At 41.7% G+C, this 18,109-nt stretch overlaps 1 protein-coding gene across 3 annotated transcripts in view; it reads left to right on the top strand.

Annotated features, from left to right (window-relative positions):
* Positions 1-18,109, top strand: part of sgcz (sarcoglycan zeta) — a 728,908-nt gene that overhangs the window by 549,301 nt on the left and 161,498 nt on the right. For all 3 annotated transcript variants that reach the window (XM_078398116.1, XM_078398107.1, XM_078398126.1), the window contains one exon: positions 3,173-3,274. In XM_078398116.1, the coding sequence (XP_078254242.1) occupies positions 3,173-3,274 (102 nt within the window). The remainder of the gene's footprint in view (positions 1-3,172; positions 3,275-18,109) is intronic.

An 18,109-nucleotide genomic window follows, 5' to 3' on the forward strand; every position in this document is an offset into this window, starting at 1 on the left:
TGGAAGTCTTAGTGTCACTGCATATCAAACTAACACAGTTCATAACAGATTGGTAGATTACCACCACGTCTGATCAAATACCGTGATTATATGTTATTTACCGAGTTTTATGACAGAGATTAATCTTTAAAAAATTATTATTCTGACAGAAAGCTGGGGATTCACTGCAAGCTTTCAGTCCGATACTCCTTTCAGTAGAAACTAGAAACTGCGGATGCTGGTTTACCAAGGAAAGACACAAAATGCTGGAGCAACTCAGTGGTTCAGACAGTTATCCCTGGAGAACATGGATAGGTGATGTTTTGTGTCAAGACTCTTCTTTAGATTCAGGAAGAAGTCTCAGGTTTGAAGAAGGGTTTCAACTCAAAACATCACCTATCCATGTTCTGCATGGATGCTGCCTGTCCGGCTGAGTTCTCCAGCATTTTGTGTTTCTCTGTGCTCCTTTCACTTTGGTTAACGCTCAGGTAGAAATAAACTGAGCACTGTTAATTCGTCCATGGACAGAAAACATAGAGTATGAACGAATGGGTTATTTCTGAGCTGGGAGGCTGTGATGAATAAGGTGATAGGGTGTTTGCTGCTGGTGCCCCTGGTGTTAGAAGTACAAATTCCTGGTTTGGATGGAGGACCAGCATGTCCTTGTGTGCTGAGATGCAAAACTCCGAAACAGCCTGAGTTGTGAGACTGTGGAGAGGGATCAAATGGATGGAATAAGCTAATCATGCTGAGAGATTGAAAGATGCTGGTGCTTGGAGTAATCTGTATGTTTTGTGTACAAATCCTCTAAAAAAATAACATGCTGCTTCAACAAACAATTAGGAATGCAAGCAGTATGTTCAGCATGTCTGAAGAAGGATCTCGACTGGAAACATCACCAATTCCTTCTCTCCAGAGAAGCTGCCTGTCCTGCTTTGTTACTCTGGCATTCTGTGTCTATCTTTGGTGCAAACCAGCATCTGCAGTTCCTTCCTACACAAACAGTATGTCTCCCTTTATTTCGAGGGGATTTTGGTGGAAGAGAAAAAAACTCTTGAGGTCAGACATGCAGGCTCACATACAGTATACAGGTCTAGTCTCCCCACTTGAGGCTATCAGACTTTTGGCACAGTGGTGCACTTAGTACCACTGCTGACATGGAGGTCCAATGGCCCAGGTTCAATCCAGACCACTGTTGCTGGTTTTTGTGGCCTTTGCATTTTTCTCCCTGTCTGTGGAATCCTCGAACATCAGGTTTGTGCATACATTGGCCAATATAATACTCCATTGTATGCTAGTGACATAATCTGAAGGGAATTGATGGGAATGTGGGACAAGGCTATATTCTTTTTGTGTTAATCTGTGGCGAGATAAATGTGAGGTTATCCAATTTGGTGGAAAGAACAGGAAGGCAGATTATTATCTGAATGGTGTCAAGTTAGGAAATGGGGAAGTACAAAGAGATCTGGGTGTCCTTGTTCATCAGTCACTTAAAGTTAGCATGCAGGTACAGCAGGCAGTGAAGAAAGCTAATGGCATGTTGGCCTTAAGACAAGAGGACTTGAGTATAGGAGCAAAGAGGTCCTTCTGCAGTTGTACAGGGCCCTAGTGAGACCGCACCTGGAGTACTGTGTGCAGTTTTGGTCTCCAAATTTGAGGAAGGATATTCTTGCTATTGAGGGAGTGCAGCGTATGTTCACTAGATTAATTCCTGGAATGGCGGGACTGTCGTATGTTGAAAGACTGGAGCGACTAGGCTTGTATATGCTGGAATTTAGAAGGATGAGAGCGGATCTTATTGAAACATATAAGATTATTGAGGGATTGGACACATTAGAGGCAGGAAACGTTCCCAATGTTGGGGGAGTCCAGAAACAGGGGCACCGTATAAGAATAAGGGGTAGGCCATTTAGAACAAAGATGAGGAAAAACTTTTTCAGTCAGAGAGTTGTAAATCTGTGGAATTCTCTGCCTCAGAAGGCAGTGGAGGCCAATTCTCTGGATGCTTTCAAGAAAGAGCTAGATAGAGCTCTTAATGATAGCGGTATGGTGAGAAGGCAGGAATGGGGTACTGATTGAGAATGATCAGCCATGATCACATTGAATGGCGGTGCTGGGTCGAAGGGCCGAATGACCTACTCCTGCACCTATTGTCTATTGTCTATTGAGATGGTTGCCTTGCAATAGTGACAGTTCAAAAAGCTTGATTTGCCATGTGAGGAAATATTAAGAAGACTGAGCCTGCACTTAAATGTGTTTTGAAGCATGAAGGCTGATTTCATTGCAACATACAAAATCCTTAGTGGTCTTGACAGGTCAGATGTTTCCCCTGGCTGACATATCTAGAACCAGGAATGCCGATCGGAAAATAAGAAACTTGTCATTCAACATAGTGATGAAAAGAAATTGCTAAACAGAGAGGATGGTGAAGAAGGCTGTGCAGACAGTCGTTGAGTACAATACAGGGGTCAATGGATCTTTGGCTGTTAAAAGAATCATGGCTCATACAGTTAGTGCAGGAACGTGACACAGAGGTAATAGCTCAGCCCATGACCTTATTGAAAAGCAGGTTAAAAGTGAGTGTCTGAGTGGCCTGCTTCTCGTTCTGTTTCTTCAGCTGTATTGGGAAATGCGCGAGGTTTTACAGTATTGTGTCGGAGGAAGAATACCAGAAGAAATATGTTATTGGCATCAAAAATAGTGGCAGAAAGATAATGCAGTGGCAATAATACTTTGAAGAGTTTGATATGAAAGCTTTTTACTGGTTTTACAATGTTAAATTGCCTTAAAGGTTTTGAAATTGCAAAGGAATTTGTGAACATGCATTTTACGCTGGCCCTTTGGGCTCTAATTTGGCTGTTCACTAAAGAAGCTGGAGTTCTTGACGGGAAGAAATCAAAGCCCCTACAGATGGTAGCTTGTAATTACTGACCTCGTGCAGAAAATTATTATAGTTGTAATTATCATAACATTCATTTTTTTCCAACTTATCTCTGCAGCCACAGACAGGTTAGTGAGCTATGATTATAGATGGTAGAATCACAACTAAGCAGAGGTAATTATACAACTCTCATCAAGGGCAGATATGAAACTTACTTATGATGGATATTGTTAACGTGCTTTTGTTAAAAGATTTTCTTCTGGTTTATACTTCACATGTTGAATGAAAGTTTCCTTTTTTTACTGATTGCAGAATGGAATGGGAAACCTAAAAATCACAAATAAAGGAATAAGACTGGAAGGCAAATCTGAATTCTTTCATCCGTTATATGTCAAAGAAGTTCATTCACGTAAGGTAAGTAGGAACAGTCCCAGCAGTGATATGAGTATGAAATAATTTGCAGGTTTTGTAGCCCAATAAAAAAACAAATTAACAATATAGCCATTTTTCTTAAACTTCAAATTTATGTGCGTATACACAATGCAACCTTGATATAACACACCTCATACATAGCACAGTTTTTGACATAGGATGGTTTTGATCATGTCCCCAATGTTGGAAATTAGGGAAATTTTAAGTTAAGCTAAGCATGGAGTTCAGATCTCACAACCCACTTCATTGTGCCAACCCAACTTCAGATAGCTCCTCTGTCCCTCCCTTCCCCTCCTCCTTCCCAGATCTCCCTCTATCTTCCTGTCTCCACCTATATCCTTCCTTTGTCCCGCCCTCCTGACATCAGTCTGAAGAAGGGTCTCGACCCGAAACGTCACCCATTCCTTCTCTCCCGAGATGCTGCCTGACCTGCTGAGTTACTCCAGCATTTTGTGAATAAAACCACTTCATTGTTACCCTGGTACATTTTTTGTATATGCACATTCTCTGCAGCTGTTACACTATATCCCTGTCACACTATATTCTTTACTCTGGTTATTTTTCTCTTTGGATTCATTGCCTGTTGTACATGTGTGCGCCTTAAATTGTACTTATTTATGTTATGATTTGACTGAATACATATTCAAGAACATATTCAGGAACTAATGCTTAACATCTAACACTAAGTTCAATGTTTGAAATAATCCTATAGAATGGGTTAAAAGGGCTGCAATATCTTGGAACAAGTTCCCAATCCTGTCCTTTGCATCCTTCCAATGTCATTGACCTTATGAAATTACTTTTGTCTCACCTCTGTGGGCACTACTTTTAATTTTTCTTCTTAACCAGATGACTAATTGTTGATACTTTCAATAGAAACGAAAAATTGCCTGCATACAGTATATATTATAATTTAGAAATTAAAATTAAAAAATAATCGCTTAAAAGACAAATATATTCATTCATGGCACTGCTCCTAAGGTCGGAAGAGGTGCTGTTTGAAAGAGAATGATTCAAAAAGCAGCACGTTATTCTTGAAAATAACAAAAAAAACTGCAGATGCTGAAAATCCGAAATTTAAAAAAGAAATGGTGGAAGCACTCTCCTGACAGGTTAACTAATTTATTTTTTACTGGTACTGGCTGAACTTTTAAATGCTGTCAGCATTTTCTGAAATCATAACATAGTATTAGGGCATGGAATTAAGGTGAGAGGGGAAAGATTTAATTGGAGCCTCATGGACAACTTCTGGTACTATAACAAATGTGACATCGGGGATGATGCCGTGTTGAAAATGACTACACCAGAACTCGCAGTAGGGTGAACTCACATGATATGGTATGTTTCCAGTAGACAATAATGATGAGAAGGAGTGGGTCCACAAGGAGCGCAGACCCTTATTGTCAGTGTGCATGTAAAGAGGCCATGGCGATCTTGGGCTTGTCTGGGCAGCTCAGTCCTGGTCTCACATGGGGAGGGGCGGTGATCACAGGCGTATTCCTGAAGTTCTCTCTTTCCTCATTAGGCTTGTCCTGGCAGTTCAGTTATGATCTCGAAGCAGGAGGTGTGGCAAAATTAGGCTTGCCCCTGCAGTTCACTCTTGCCTTGAGAGTGGTAGTCTCAGACTTGTCCTGGTGGCTCAGCCTTGGCCTTGAAGAGAAAACGCTGGCCGCCTTGGACTTGTCCTGGCGGCTTAGTCTTTCCCTTGAAGAGGAACAGACTGGTTGCACCAAAATACAGCACCAAACGCCACAGATCTTTTTTTCCCTGTGGCGATCAAACTGTACAACGCCTCCCCCTTCTGCCATGTGGTAGACTGACTTCCCTTCCCGCTCCTCCCCGCCTCTCCCAATCTTTGCATATCCCCAATCCTCGACTTTCCACTCATCACTTCAATTTCATGTTGCACGTATCTTGTTGTGTTTTATGACTGTTGGAAGACCAATTTCTCTCCTGGGATAAATAGAGTTTATCGTATCCTATCGTATTTTATCGTATCCTATCGTATGCATAGGCGATCTTGGGTTTGGCCCGATTGCTCAGTCTTTGCCTTCAAGAGGAAGCTCTGGTGGTCTCAGGCTTATGATGGCAGCTCAGTCTTTGCCTTTCAGTGCAGGCGCAGTCCCTCATTGGCTGTGGGCAGGAAAGGAGACAATGGCTGTCTATAACTTGCCCCAGCTGCTCAGTCTGGGCCTCAAAGGAGGCGATGGCTGTCTAGATCTTGCCCCAGCTGCTCAGTCTGGGCCTAAGGAGGCAATGGCTGTCGAGAGCTTGCCCCAGCCGCTCAGTCGACCTTGTAGTGGGCATGTCGTTGGTCTTGGGTGTGTCCCAGCAGCTTAGTCTTCCTCAAAAAAGCTGGCAAAAGTGGAATACAGCTGGTAGGGAGGCTCCCTACTTTCTTTCCCTTCCTCGCTCTTTCTTTCTTCCTCCCTTCCTTTCCTCTTTCCTCTCTCACCCCTTCCTTACTCCTGCTCTTTTTCTGGCTGGATGTGTGTTGACAACAGCTAATTGGACCTATCTGTTCCTTGTTTGTCGGTGGCCTCAGCTCAGTCAGGAGCCCTGACCAGGATGGTTTCCGGTTTGCCACTGTTTTCCGGCAGCAAGGCACTGTTTACGGTGCTGAGGGGTTGGCTTCTCCTGGCCTGTCTGGTGGTGACGGGGATTAGAGCGGCACGCAAGGGAGGAGGAACACTCCATTTAAAAGGCATTTGGACAGGTACATGGATGGGAAGGGTTTGGAGGGATATGGGCCAAACACGGGTAGGTTCGACTAGTGCAGATAAGACATCTTGGTCGGCATGGGAAAGTTGGGCCGAAGGATGTGTTTTCATGCTGAATGCCTCTATGACTATAACTTGCAAGGGGATGAAGTTGGTTGACTGTGAAATAGGGACATGGGCTCGTTCTACTCAATCTGCCACATACGCTTGTGCTGACTGCACTTCTCGCTCTGTGTAGCAAAAGCTCCCCATGCTAATCATCAAATGAGAGTGTCTGCAAGGGTATGGGTCTAAAACAAGCTAAAGTCAGTCAAAGTGATCACAAAAATATAGTGGAGTTTTCTGAAATATAATTTTAGACTGGAAAATATGTTGAAAGACAGGAGCGACTAGGCTTCTATACACTGGAATTTAGAAGGATGAGAGGAGATCTTATCGAAACGTGTAAGATTATTAAGGGGTTGGACACATTAGAGGCAGGAAACATGTTCCCAATGTTGGGGGAGTCCAGAACAAGGGGCCACAGTTTAAGAATAAGGTGTAGGCCATTTAGATCTGAGATGAGGAAAAAAATTTCAGACAGAGAGTTGTGAATCTGTGGAATTCTCTGCCTCAGAAGGCAGTGGAGGCCAATTCTCTGAATGCATTCAAGAGAGAGCTAGATAGAGCTCTTAAGGATAGCAGAGTCAGGGGGTATGGGGAGAAGGCAGGAACGGGGTACTGATTGAGAAAAGGACAATAAAGGCCATCATAGATAGGAACACTGTTAAAAGAGTGCCATTGGCAGAGATAGACACAAATTGTTGGAGTAACTCATCGGGTCAGGTGGGACCTCTGGAGAAAATGGATAGATGACGATTCAGGTCAGGACCGCTCTTCAGATTGGTCATTGGTCACACTACAATTGGCAGTTTCGGTGGGATTTGGAATCATAAGGTCATAAGGTCATAAGTGATAGAAGTAGATTTAGGCCATTCGGCCCATCAAGTCTATTCCGCCATTCAATGATGGCTGATCTATCTCTCCCTCCTAACCCCATTCTCCTACCTTCTCCCCATAACCTCTGACACCCATCTAATCAAGAATCTGTTTATCTCTGCCTTAAAAACATCTACTGATTTCGCCTCCGCAACCTTCTGTGGCAAAGAATTCCACAGATTCACCACTCAAGAAATTGAGTCATGTCATGACTCATATCTGACTAAATCATTGAGTCCTTTTTGTTTCCCCCATATTTTAACTCCCTCCAGATTCCACCACTCACCCACACACTAGGGACACCTTACAATGACCAGTTAACCTACCAACCCATATGTCGGTGAAGTGGGTGTGCCCAGTGCTCATCATTTTATATCATGTTTATGAAAGTTATAGTGAAAAAATATTTGATTGAATTTCCTCTTTATTGTAAGCAAACAAGTAACATGCTGTAAAGCTTCTTTTTAGCCATAAAACATTTTGCAAGCTGTGATTCATAACATTAATCCTCATATGAAAAGCTGAGAGAATTCTGGACCTCAGAAATAATTTTTAATCCTCTCTGATGAAATAATTTGTCTCACAGTTATAGTTCTGTACAATAATGGTTTTGTCTACCACTCTTGTTTAAAAAAAATAGTTTTATTGATTGAATTATTGTAATCACCATTACCAGATAGTTTATATTAACTTTGCACTGTTATGAACAGAAAAAGAATGTTTCAAATATGGGAAAAAAGTAGTTTTTAGTGTTTTTGTCTGTTGTGGCATTCTGTATCCATTCCAATATTAGTCACGGTGCCAGGCTGTGCAGAAACAGGTCTTTATGGCCATTACATCCATGCCATTTATTAAGTACCTATCTGTACCAATCCCATTTACCATCCTGTGATCCATAGCCTATTGGTTTTAGTATCAGTTTTGCATCAATAAATAAGTATTGGTAAACTTCTTTAAGTGCAGTTCAAGCACTTCCAGTAGAGCTTGATTAATTTGTTCAGTGGCTAGAATCTTGTTGCTCAGCACAGCAGTTTCCTGGCTGAAGTACCTTTAGTTCTAATCAGCATTTTAACAGTTGGACACTGCAGCTAAATGAACAAATGAGTAGTCTGCTCATCATCTCAATAAAGTAGGTTGGATTAACACCAGAAGGAAGCAGTGGACCAGATCGGTGTCTATTGTGAACAGTGGACCTCTCTGTCCTGCAACTTCACCTTTCATATCTGCACACTAAAACTTAAATGTTGGAGATGTACTTAGTTTAGAAACACAACATGGAAACAGGCCCTTCAGCCCATTAAGTCCACGCTGTCCACCAATCACCTGTTCACACTAGTCCTATGCTGTTCCACTTTCTCATCCACTGATCACCCAATAGACAATAGACAATAGGTGCAGGAGGAGGCCATTCGGCCCTTCGAGCCAGCACCGCCATTCAATGTGATCATGGCTGATCATTCTCAATCAATACCCCGTTCCTACCTTCTCCCCATACCCCCTGACTCCGCTATCCTTATGAGCTCTATCAAGCTCTCTCTTGAATGCATTCAGAGAATTGGCCTCCACTACCCACGAGAGAAAATGATCAGAGGCCAATTTACCTGCAAATATGCACGTCTTTGGGATCAGGGAGGAAACCAGAACACCCGGGGGAAACCCATGTTGTCACAGGGAGAATGTGCAAACTCCACACAGACATCTCCCAAGGCCAGGATCGAACCTGGGTCTGGCACTGTGAGGCAGCAGCTCTACCAGCTGTGCTACCATACCTCCCCACGGGACTGGGCTCACCATGGACTCCATTGGCAGTGAGGACCTGCAAGCACTTTATATCTGACTTCTCATTTTTACACCAGCCAGGTTGTAATCCTCATTCATTGAAAAGAAATGGAATTCAGTGGACAACGTGAGAGCAGTTAGATGACCTTGACCTTGCAGACAACATAGCTCTCCTTTCACACGCACTGATACAAATGCAGGAGAAGACGGACAGACTCTCACAAGGTGCAACAAAACTTGGAATAGGATTGTAAGCTTGATTAAAGGTTTAGGTTAAGAATTTCCATTTCCTATTTCACTTTTCAGTTAACTTACAGTAGGTTAAAGTATTCTAAATACATGTGATTCTAAAGTATACAGTAATTTGTAAATTCTGCTTTATTATAAACAATGAATCTAAATTATGTTTTAAAAGACCTTGGGTAGCTGAGACATTTAAAAAACAAATGTCATGTCTTCAGCAGTAGTGATCTCAAAGCCTTGAGGCAGTCCTGAGCTGGTGCCTCAGGTCATGCTTCGTTGTTACTCTAGGCTCTTCCTCACAGTAAAGCAAAGGCATCTGATACAAGAGATCCCACAAGGCCACAAAAGTTTAATAGATCAGCAGGGACCATGCAAGGTCCAGTTACAAGGCACAAACTTGGTGAGTGTCATTTTTCAATGGATTTTAAATATCTTTGGTCGAAAATTCTCTTGGCTGCAGAATTTTTGTACGGTACACAAGTAAATTTTATCGACTTTGTGTCTGAATTTAATCTCAGCCCTTTGTGCACAAGACATGCAGGCTAATGACAACCATTTGTTTGAAGTGAAATAAAATAGATTCTGTACAATTTTTTATGCCACTTGCACAAATTCTAGTCCTACAGGGAGCTCTTGAATGATGTGGCTATTCACATTGAAGTAAGCTTTAACATGTGAATCTAGGGTTGGTGTTCGATAAAGGGATTCAACCCTATCTCAACCTCTGATGTTGGAAATGTCCATCATCTCAAATGAACATGGAACAAAGAACAGCAAAGTGCAGGAACATGCCCTTTAGCCCACAATGCCAAGATGAACATAATTCTAATTCAAATTAATCTCCTGTGCATGCTCTTGATCCATTCCCCTCCATTCGCTGCATACACGTGTGCCTATCCCAAAGCCACTCGTGCCACAATTGTATCTGCCTCCAACACCACTTTTAGCAACATGTTCAAGGTACCCACCACTCTCTGTGTTAAAAAGAAACTTGCCCCACACGTCTCCTTCAAATTTTGCCCCTCTCATCTTAAAGCTATGCCATCTGGTCTTTAACATTTCCACCCAGGAAAAGGATTCTAATTGTCTGCCCTATATATGCGTCTCTTCATTTTATATGCTTCTATCAGGCCTCCCCTCAACTTCCGACACTCCAGAGAAAGCAATCCAAGTAGAAAAGTACAACAATCATATAATATGTTTCCCTTTTAATGCTGTTCTTATTGTCCCCTCTCACTGGCACCGGGTCTGTTCACCTGTCTGCTAATAATGGCAGATCATGTGTTTGTTGTCCCTTCCTTCTAATGCTACTGAACCGATAAACACCGAGCCCATTCCTCCCTGGCCTAAACCTGAACTCTCTCACTCTACAGTAACAGACATGGCTGGGCTTCACAGAGCCCATGTAAGGCCTGTTCGGTTCTGCCGCACATGTTGCCATGGTCACTGTGTGCGATTAAACTTCACCATCAGGGCACCTCTTACTAAAATGACACAATAGGTGGTGGCTGTAATGCACTTTTGTAATGCTGGACCATGCAAAACACCACAGAATAATGTATGGATTAGGGACCTCCCACCACCCAACTGATGAAGCAGTATCCTAGTTCAAAACAAGATGGTTGACTTTCTGGCCAGATTCCTCTCCAATATTGTTTTAACTTGTATCTTCTGTGAGTATAGAATCCCGAGTCTTGTTACTTGAACAAATCAATATCGTTTGGTTGGTTTAGGAACCCAAGTTGAAAGCCCAGTAACCACAGTGTGCATTGTATATCTTGCACCTGATAAATTCTGCTATCTAAACTTATTTCAGCAAGGTCTGGAATGCTCCACAAGAAATAATGGATGCTTCTGCCTTCCAATTCAAGTTGCCTGATCCCTGGAAACCGTCTATATATTGACTGCCTGGCATGATATCTGACGAGGCTGCGTGAGCATCTGTCCAATGGTTCTGGCTGCAGTGGAGCATGTTAAGCCATTTTTCTCACTAATAGCAAGTTGTTGGCCAAGCCTAAAAATAGCTTGGGCTTCCTGCCGAAAAGATTGGCCAATTGTCCAATCTTGAAATTAAATCCATTCTGATGAATGAATAGAAGTGGATCTATTGACTGAATAATCATGTCATGATCAGCATAAATGAATTTCATCATATTGGGTCTGATACATGATATTCAAGCATAGTTAAAAATGAAATTTTGTGTTAATTTTTTTTTTAAGTAATTGATCTTCCTAATGTTGCATTGAGGAACAAACAATTGGCTTCTTTTAAAGCACTCAATGCAATGACTTCAGGCAAAATTAAATGTAGAAAATGCTGGAAAATAATCAGCTGCTCAAACAGCATCTGTAGAGATAGAAACAGTGTTAACATTTTGGAATAATGAGCTTTTGTCAAAGCATCATTATTTCCTTTTTAGCTTATTTGAAACAATAAAAATATGTCAATATAATTATGCATGGGGCCTTTATTGAACTCAAATGAACAGTATTTCTCTCTCCATCTGTACTTTCTGATACTAATTATTTCCAGCAGGTCCAATTTTTATTTTCAGCAACTAGAGCAATCTGCTTTTGCTTTGCTTCTAAATATCTTTGGTTTATGAGATTAAGTAAATGGACAACTTTGGTGGACATTGACCTGTGTGGGCCCTTTCATTGTCCTGTTGTAATCGGATTCAAATTACTTTACAAAATTTGCATTTTACTGCTCATCAAAACAAATAGCTCAGAAAAAATATATCTCCCATAATAAAGGTGACAAGTGACTGTTTTCACATGAGATGTTTTCTGGGAAGTTCCTAATTTACAACATCAAATACATTTTAGAAGTTGATAGTGAACAGTGCTTTAGTGAATGAACAAAGCGTTGAAATCTTGCAAATAGACCTATTGAACATGTCATTGGCGCCTGACCTCCAGGGTCTCGAGGGGCTTCATACCCGCATGGAGGACCTTTCTCCACCTCACCCCAGGCCCTCAGCAACCCCCTCCCAGTTGTCAGTGCCAATGTTAAAATTTGTCATATCTCCTTGTAACAAATTTGTAGCAAAGCTTTGGTCTTCCTCTTGGCATTGCCAACTTCCCCAAAGCACATCTTTGGGGATGTACCCATTTTCTATCCTGTGTACATGTCCAAGCCAGTGGGTATGCTTCTGCTTGAGGATCGCAGGGATGCAAGGAATGTTGGTCAGGACAAGGATGGATTCATTGGTGATTTTGTCCTGCCAAGGAATTCCTGGGATGCAATGAAGACAGCGGAAATAAAAATCATTCAATTTTTATTCTTGATGTAGATAAGTCATCCGAGCTTCACTGCTGTGCAGTAACGTGGTCAAAATGCACCATTTATAGGTGAGGTCTTGATTGTGAGTTTTCTGTTCTTCCATGCCGACTTGGTTAGGCTTCTGAAGGTGGTTGCTGTATTTCCTGCCTTTTCTATACTGGTGAATTAATATCCTCATAAAGAGAGAGGCTATCAGTCATCATAGATCCTAAGTAGGTGAATTTATTGACAGTTTCCAGTGGAGTGGTGTTAAGGGTGACTTCACTGGGGAGTGCACTGCCTTGACCCATGACAACAGTCTGCTTTACACTGATTATCATTCAATTTATTTTGAAAGCATGAGACAGTCTGTCTATATGGCCATGAAGGACTTCATGGCCTTCAAGTAATACCAACAAAGACTGGATATCCCTGAAAACAGTCATCTATGATGCAGCATCACTGGTCTTCATAAAAGAAAAGAATAAGAATCCTGAATGGTTCGAGGCACACTTTGATGAAATGTCACTACATGCTTGAAACACCTCATACATGATGTACGACCAAACCCCCACACGCAAAAAGGCCTAAAGCTTCAAGAGCAGCCACACAGAGAGCAGCTAGACATTATGTGAACAGTCTGAAGAAGGGTCTCTTCTCGAAACATCACCCATCCCTTCTCTCCAGAGATGCTGCCTGTCTCATTGAGTTGCTCCAGCATTTTGTGTCTGTCTTCAATTTAGACCAGCATCTGCAGTTCCTTCCTGCACATTACATTAACAGGTACTGGAATGAATTGTGCATAGAAATCCATGCTGCAAGTGACTGTGGAAACCTTTGTGCCATGTACAATGGCATAAACCGAGCAGTAGATCCAACCGTCCCCACGTCTGCTCCTTTGAGATCAGCAGTCGGTACCACCATTACTGACTGAAGGAGGCAGATGGATCGTTGGGTCGAACATTACTCTCAGCTATGTTCACGCGAGATGGACATCTCGACCGCAGCTCTTGATGCTCTCTCTCAGGTGCCAGTGATGAGTGAGCTCGTTGATAAACCACCACTGCATGAACTGGATAAAGCCATCAATAGCCTGGCAGCCAGGAAGGCTCCAAGACAGGATGGCACATCTGCTGAGCTCCTTATGTATGGAAACCGTCAACCCTCTAGACATGCATAACACCAATATTGCCACACAGTATAACAACAAGGGAGATTGGAGCAATTGCAACAACTACAGGGGCATCTCACTTCTGCATGTGACAGGAAATGCCTTTGCCAGAGTGATCCTGCAAAGACTTCACAGACTCGTTGGTAGGATACACCCCGAGGCACAATGCGGTTCCGCGGATTTAGATCTATAAGAGATATGATCTTCGTCCTGCGTCAAATCCAAGAAAGATGCAGCGAGCAGCAAACCTCATTATACATCGCCTTTGTGGATCTTACATAAGCTTTCGATTCTGTCAGCAGACACAGCCACCAGTCTGACTTCCAGAAACACAGCAAGGAAAAAAGATAGCATTTGTATTATATTTATATTTGAACCATTTAATTGGGAGAGGATAAAGATAGCAGGGTGCCATAGTATTACGCCAAGGACGTTACTGAAGATAATGTTCTATTTCAGACATGTTCAATTGAATACTTTGATTAAAGTTGACAATTCAAAAGGAGATCATATTAATCACCACATTTGATTCAAAAGACAAGATTTCATTAGTATCAAGTGACAAATCCTCTTCAGCAGAATAATGATTATTATTAGCCGTAATTATATTACTTCACCATTATTGCGTCAAGTATTGTGTTATTCACAGTTTCTCTTCTGTCAAGACCTGACTTGCATTTAACAAAAGAACATCATAATAAGCGATTAAATTAAACTGACATTTTTAAATATAAAGAAGCACTGTTGGTTTTTTATAACTACGAAGGGAGAAATGTAAGATCTTTAAGAGAAATGACAAGAGTCAAGAGTGTTTAATTGACATATATACTGAAACGGAACAATGAAATTCTTCCTTGCAACAGCGCAACAGGTCTGTAAAAACACAATAGATAACATAATAAACAAACACAAAAAAATTCAATAAATAGTTTAAAATCCCCAATACTAGTGCAAAAGAAAATCCTGAATTCCCCAGTGCAACTGAAACAGTTCATAGTTCGAAGTTTAGTTGGTGTTTTAGTGTTCAATAGCCTGATGGATGTTGGGTAGAAACTGTTCCTGAACCTGGAGGTCACGGTTTTCACACTCCTACACCTTCTCCTGATGGCAGAAGGGAAGTAAGAGGCATGGCCAGGGTGGCATGGTTCTTGATGATGCTGGCTAGCTTTTTGAGACAGTGCCTTCTTAAGATCCCCTCAATGGTGGGGAGGCCAGTACCCATGATGAAATGCACAGTGTCTACCATTTCTTGTAAACTCCTTTGTTCCTGGGCATTCATTTTGCAAAACCAGGCCTTGATGGCTAGCAGTCAATGTGCTCTCCACTGTACATCTGTAGAAGGTCAAGGGTGTATTTGCTGACATAGAGAATATCCTCAACCTTCTAAGGAAGTAGAGGCATCGATGGGGTTTCTTTATGATTACATCAATGTGCTGGCTTCAGGACAGATCTTCAGTGAAACGCATTCCCAATCACCTGATGTTGTTGACTCTCTCCACCACCGACTCATCAATGAAGACAGGTCTGGATCCTTGGCCTTCCTCCTCTAAAGTCTATTTTTAGACTCTTTGCAGAAGCACAGATTGAAATTGACTGCTCGACTGTCTTTACACATCATGTCAACAAAACATGTCATGTTTTGTCATGACATGACATGACGTTTCAACAAACCAAGGAATGAATCGTTATCTTCAGAAAGGGGAAGTCAGGAGACCAAGTGCCAATTTTCGTCGGTGGGTCAGTGGTTGGAAATGAGTTTGCAGCTTCTAATTCTTATGCGCTAACATCTGGGCTGATCTGTCCTGGGCCCAGCACATGAAGAAAGTGCACCAGCTCACTTCATTAAAGTTCACTGAGATCCGGCATGTTACTGAATACTTGAAGCAACGCCTGCACACATTCGGTATTTGCAATTAAGATTGTGAATTGCTGAGATTAAAAAATGTGAAAAGAATTCAAAGTTGATCAAGAAGTATCAAAACATGCTTCAGAAAGTCTGTGTGATCTTCCTGAACAAAAAGCCTAATTATTTTAGAAGGAATCCAAGAAGTTTATCTAGATGGGTCTATTTATCATGCATAATTGTGCATGAAAGCAATTTCAGCCATGCTAGTTTGTGATCATGATTGTGATCATTTCTAGATGAAATTGTGCCCATTGGGAAATTCACCCAGTTGTGTGCAACTCACCCGTGATGTTTTCTAGCATTAGTCATGCAACTAATGAAGTCACACTCCTTACTTTTCCTCCTTTGCTGGCATAAATTGGAGTGCAGCTAACAACAGATACTTTTTGAACATTTTCAGAAAACAATGTGGGAGCAGATTGAATTCTCATTACCAAAGAGGTATGAATTTAAGGGTCTCCATTCTGATAGACGCCAAAAGCTGGAGAAACTCAGTGGATCAGACAGCATCTCTGGAGAAAAGAAATAGGTGACATTTCGGATCGAGACCCACTAAAGAAGGGTCTTAACCCAAAACATCGCCTATTCCTTTTTTCCAGAGATGCAGCCTGACCCGCTGAGTTACTCCAGCTTTTTATGTCTATCTTCGGTTTAAACCAGCAGCTGCAGTTCCTTCCTATCCATTCTGATATGGATGTTTTGCACACAGCATCAGTCAGCCACAATTTTACATGTTCAGGGTACGTGCCAACTCCTACTGGTTGTTTCCTCAATGGCTGATGCGGTGTACATCAGAACTACAAGCTGAGCTGTCTGATCTAACAGTGGCATGGATGATATGGGACATGATCAGATGGCTAATTAGATGGCCATTTGCACACATGCACACACATGCACATGCATACACACACACACAGATGCATACTGTAATAGACAATAGACAATAGGTGCAGGAGTAGGCCATTCAGCCCTTCGAGCCAGCACCGCCATTCAATGCGATCATGGCTGATCACTCTCAATCAGTACCCCGTTCCTGCCTTCTCCCCATACCCCCTCACTCCGCTATCCTTAAGAGCTCTATCCATCTCTCTCTTGAAAGCATCCAACGAACTGGCCTCCACTGCCTTCTGAGGCAGAGAATTCCACACCTTCACCACTCTCTGACTGAAAAAGTTCTTCCTCATCTCCGTTCTAAATGGCCTACCCCTTATTCTTAAACTGTGGCCCTTTGTTCTGGACTCCCCCAACATTGGGAACATGTTTCCTGCCTCTAATGTGTCCAATCCCCTAATTATCTTATATGTTTCAATAAGATCCCCCCTCATCCTTCTAAATTCCAGTGTATACAAGCCTAATTGCTCCAGCCTTTCAACATACGACAGTCCCGCCATTCCGGGAATTAACCTAGTGAACCTACGCTGCACGCCCTCAATAGCAAGAATATCCTTCCTCAAATTTGGAGACCAAAACTGCACACAGTACTCTAGGTGCGGTCTCACCAGAGCCCGGTACAACTGTAGAAGGACCTCTTCGCTCCTATACTCAACTCCTCTTGTTACGAAGGCCAACATTCCATTGGCTTTCTTCACTGCCTGCTGTACCTGCATGCTTCCTTTCAGTGACTGATGCACTAGGACACCCAGATCTCGTTGAACATCCCCTAATGATTACTGTCTCTCCACCACCCCCAACCCCAACTACATGTCCCATTTGTAAGCTGTGTGACTATAATGCTATAAAACATCAGATAGGTTGCGCACATACATGCCTGGGTCAATTTTCCAATGGGCACAATTTTATCTCGAAAATTTATCTAACTCACATTAGATCATAATCTAAATTTGGCATACTTTGCAAGGATAGCTTGACAGTTGGATGTTTTATTCAGCTCCCTTCAGACTTGCACAGGTCCTAATTTAGCACACAATTTGTTTGCAGAATGCTTGATTGGACATTTGTGTAACAATGTAGCATTTGGCTGATCACTCTCAATCAGTACCCTGTTCCTGCCTTCTCCCCATACATAAAAATATAGTGAACAATTTTATGCAAACCATAGACAACTGCCCAAGTCACATTTATATATTGACAATATTGAGTCAAAAGATATATTTTAATGCAATATCAAATTATAGAATCATGTATAACTTTGGACAGCAATCAAAACGAAGGTGCAGACACACAAACATATATACAGTATATAGATTTTAATGGTCTATAACTTATGGTAGCAGATATTTCAAAGAAATATTCATTTTTAAAACTCCTGAGGAAGTGATGTTTTATTCAAAAGTTATTTGATAATCTGTTAACATTTATAGGAACAGAAGAATTGTGAGATAAATAAGAGACCCAAGGTTCATCTGGGTCACCTTCCACTATCCTGTTTTTTGCTGGTACAAAGTTAATGGAGTTAAGCACTCTGCAACCAATACTTCATAATTACTTTATGTTGTAGGAAACAGAAGCATTGCAATGGACAACTCATTGTCATTGAATGAAATGTCTCAGTAAGGAAAGGTTTTGTGAATTGTTGGTCTAAAGTTACCTATTCCACCCTAGCATGAAATAATTACCATATACTGTATCCTAAATGTTATTTTGTGCAAGAAATCTGTATTGAATTTGCATTTGAATGCATCGATACTTTCTGCTTCCTCCTTCTCCCTAGGGAGGCTTCTACATACATTTATCACTTGCTCACTGAAATATTCGCTCAAATTTGGCTGTCAAACTAACTGTGAGGCTAATGGTG

Source organism: Rhinoraja longicauda, chromosome 1 (genome assembly GCF_053455715.1).
Source record: "Rhinoraja longicauda isolate Sanriku21f chromosome 1, sRhiLon1.1, whole genome shotgun sequence".
Taxonomy (NCBI): Eukaryota; Metazoa; Chordata; class Chondrichthyes; order Rajiformes; family Arhynchobatidae; genus Rhinoraja; species Rhinoraja longicauda.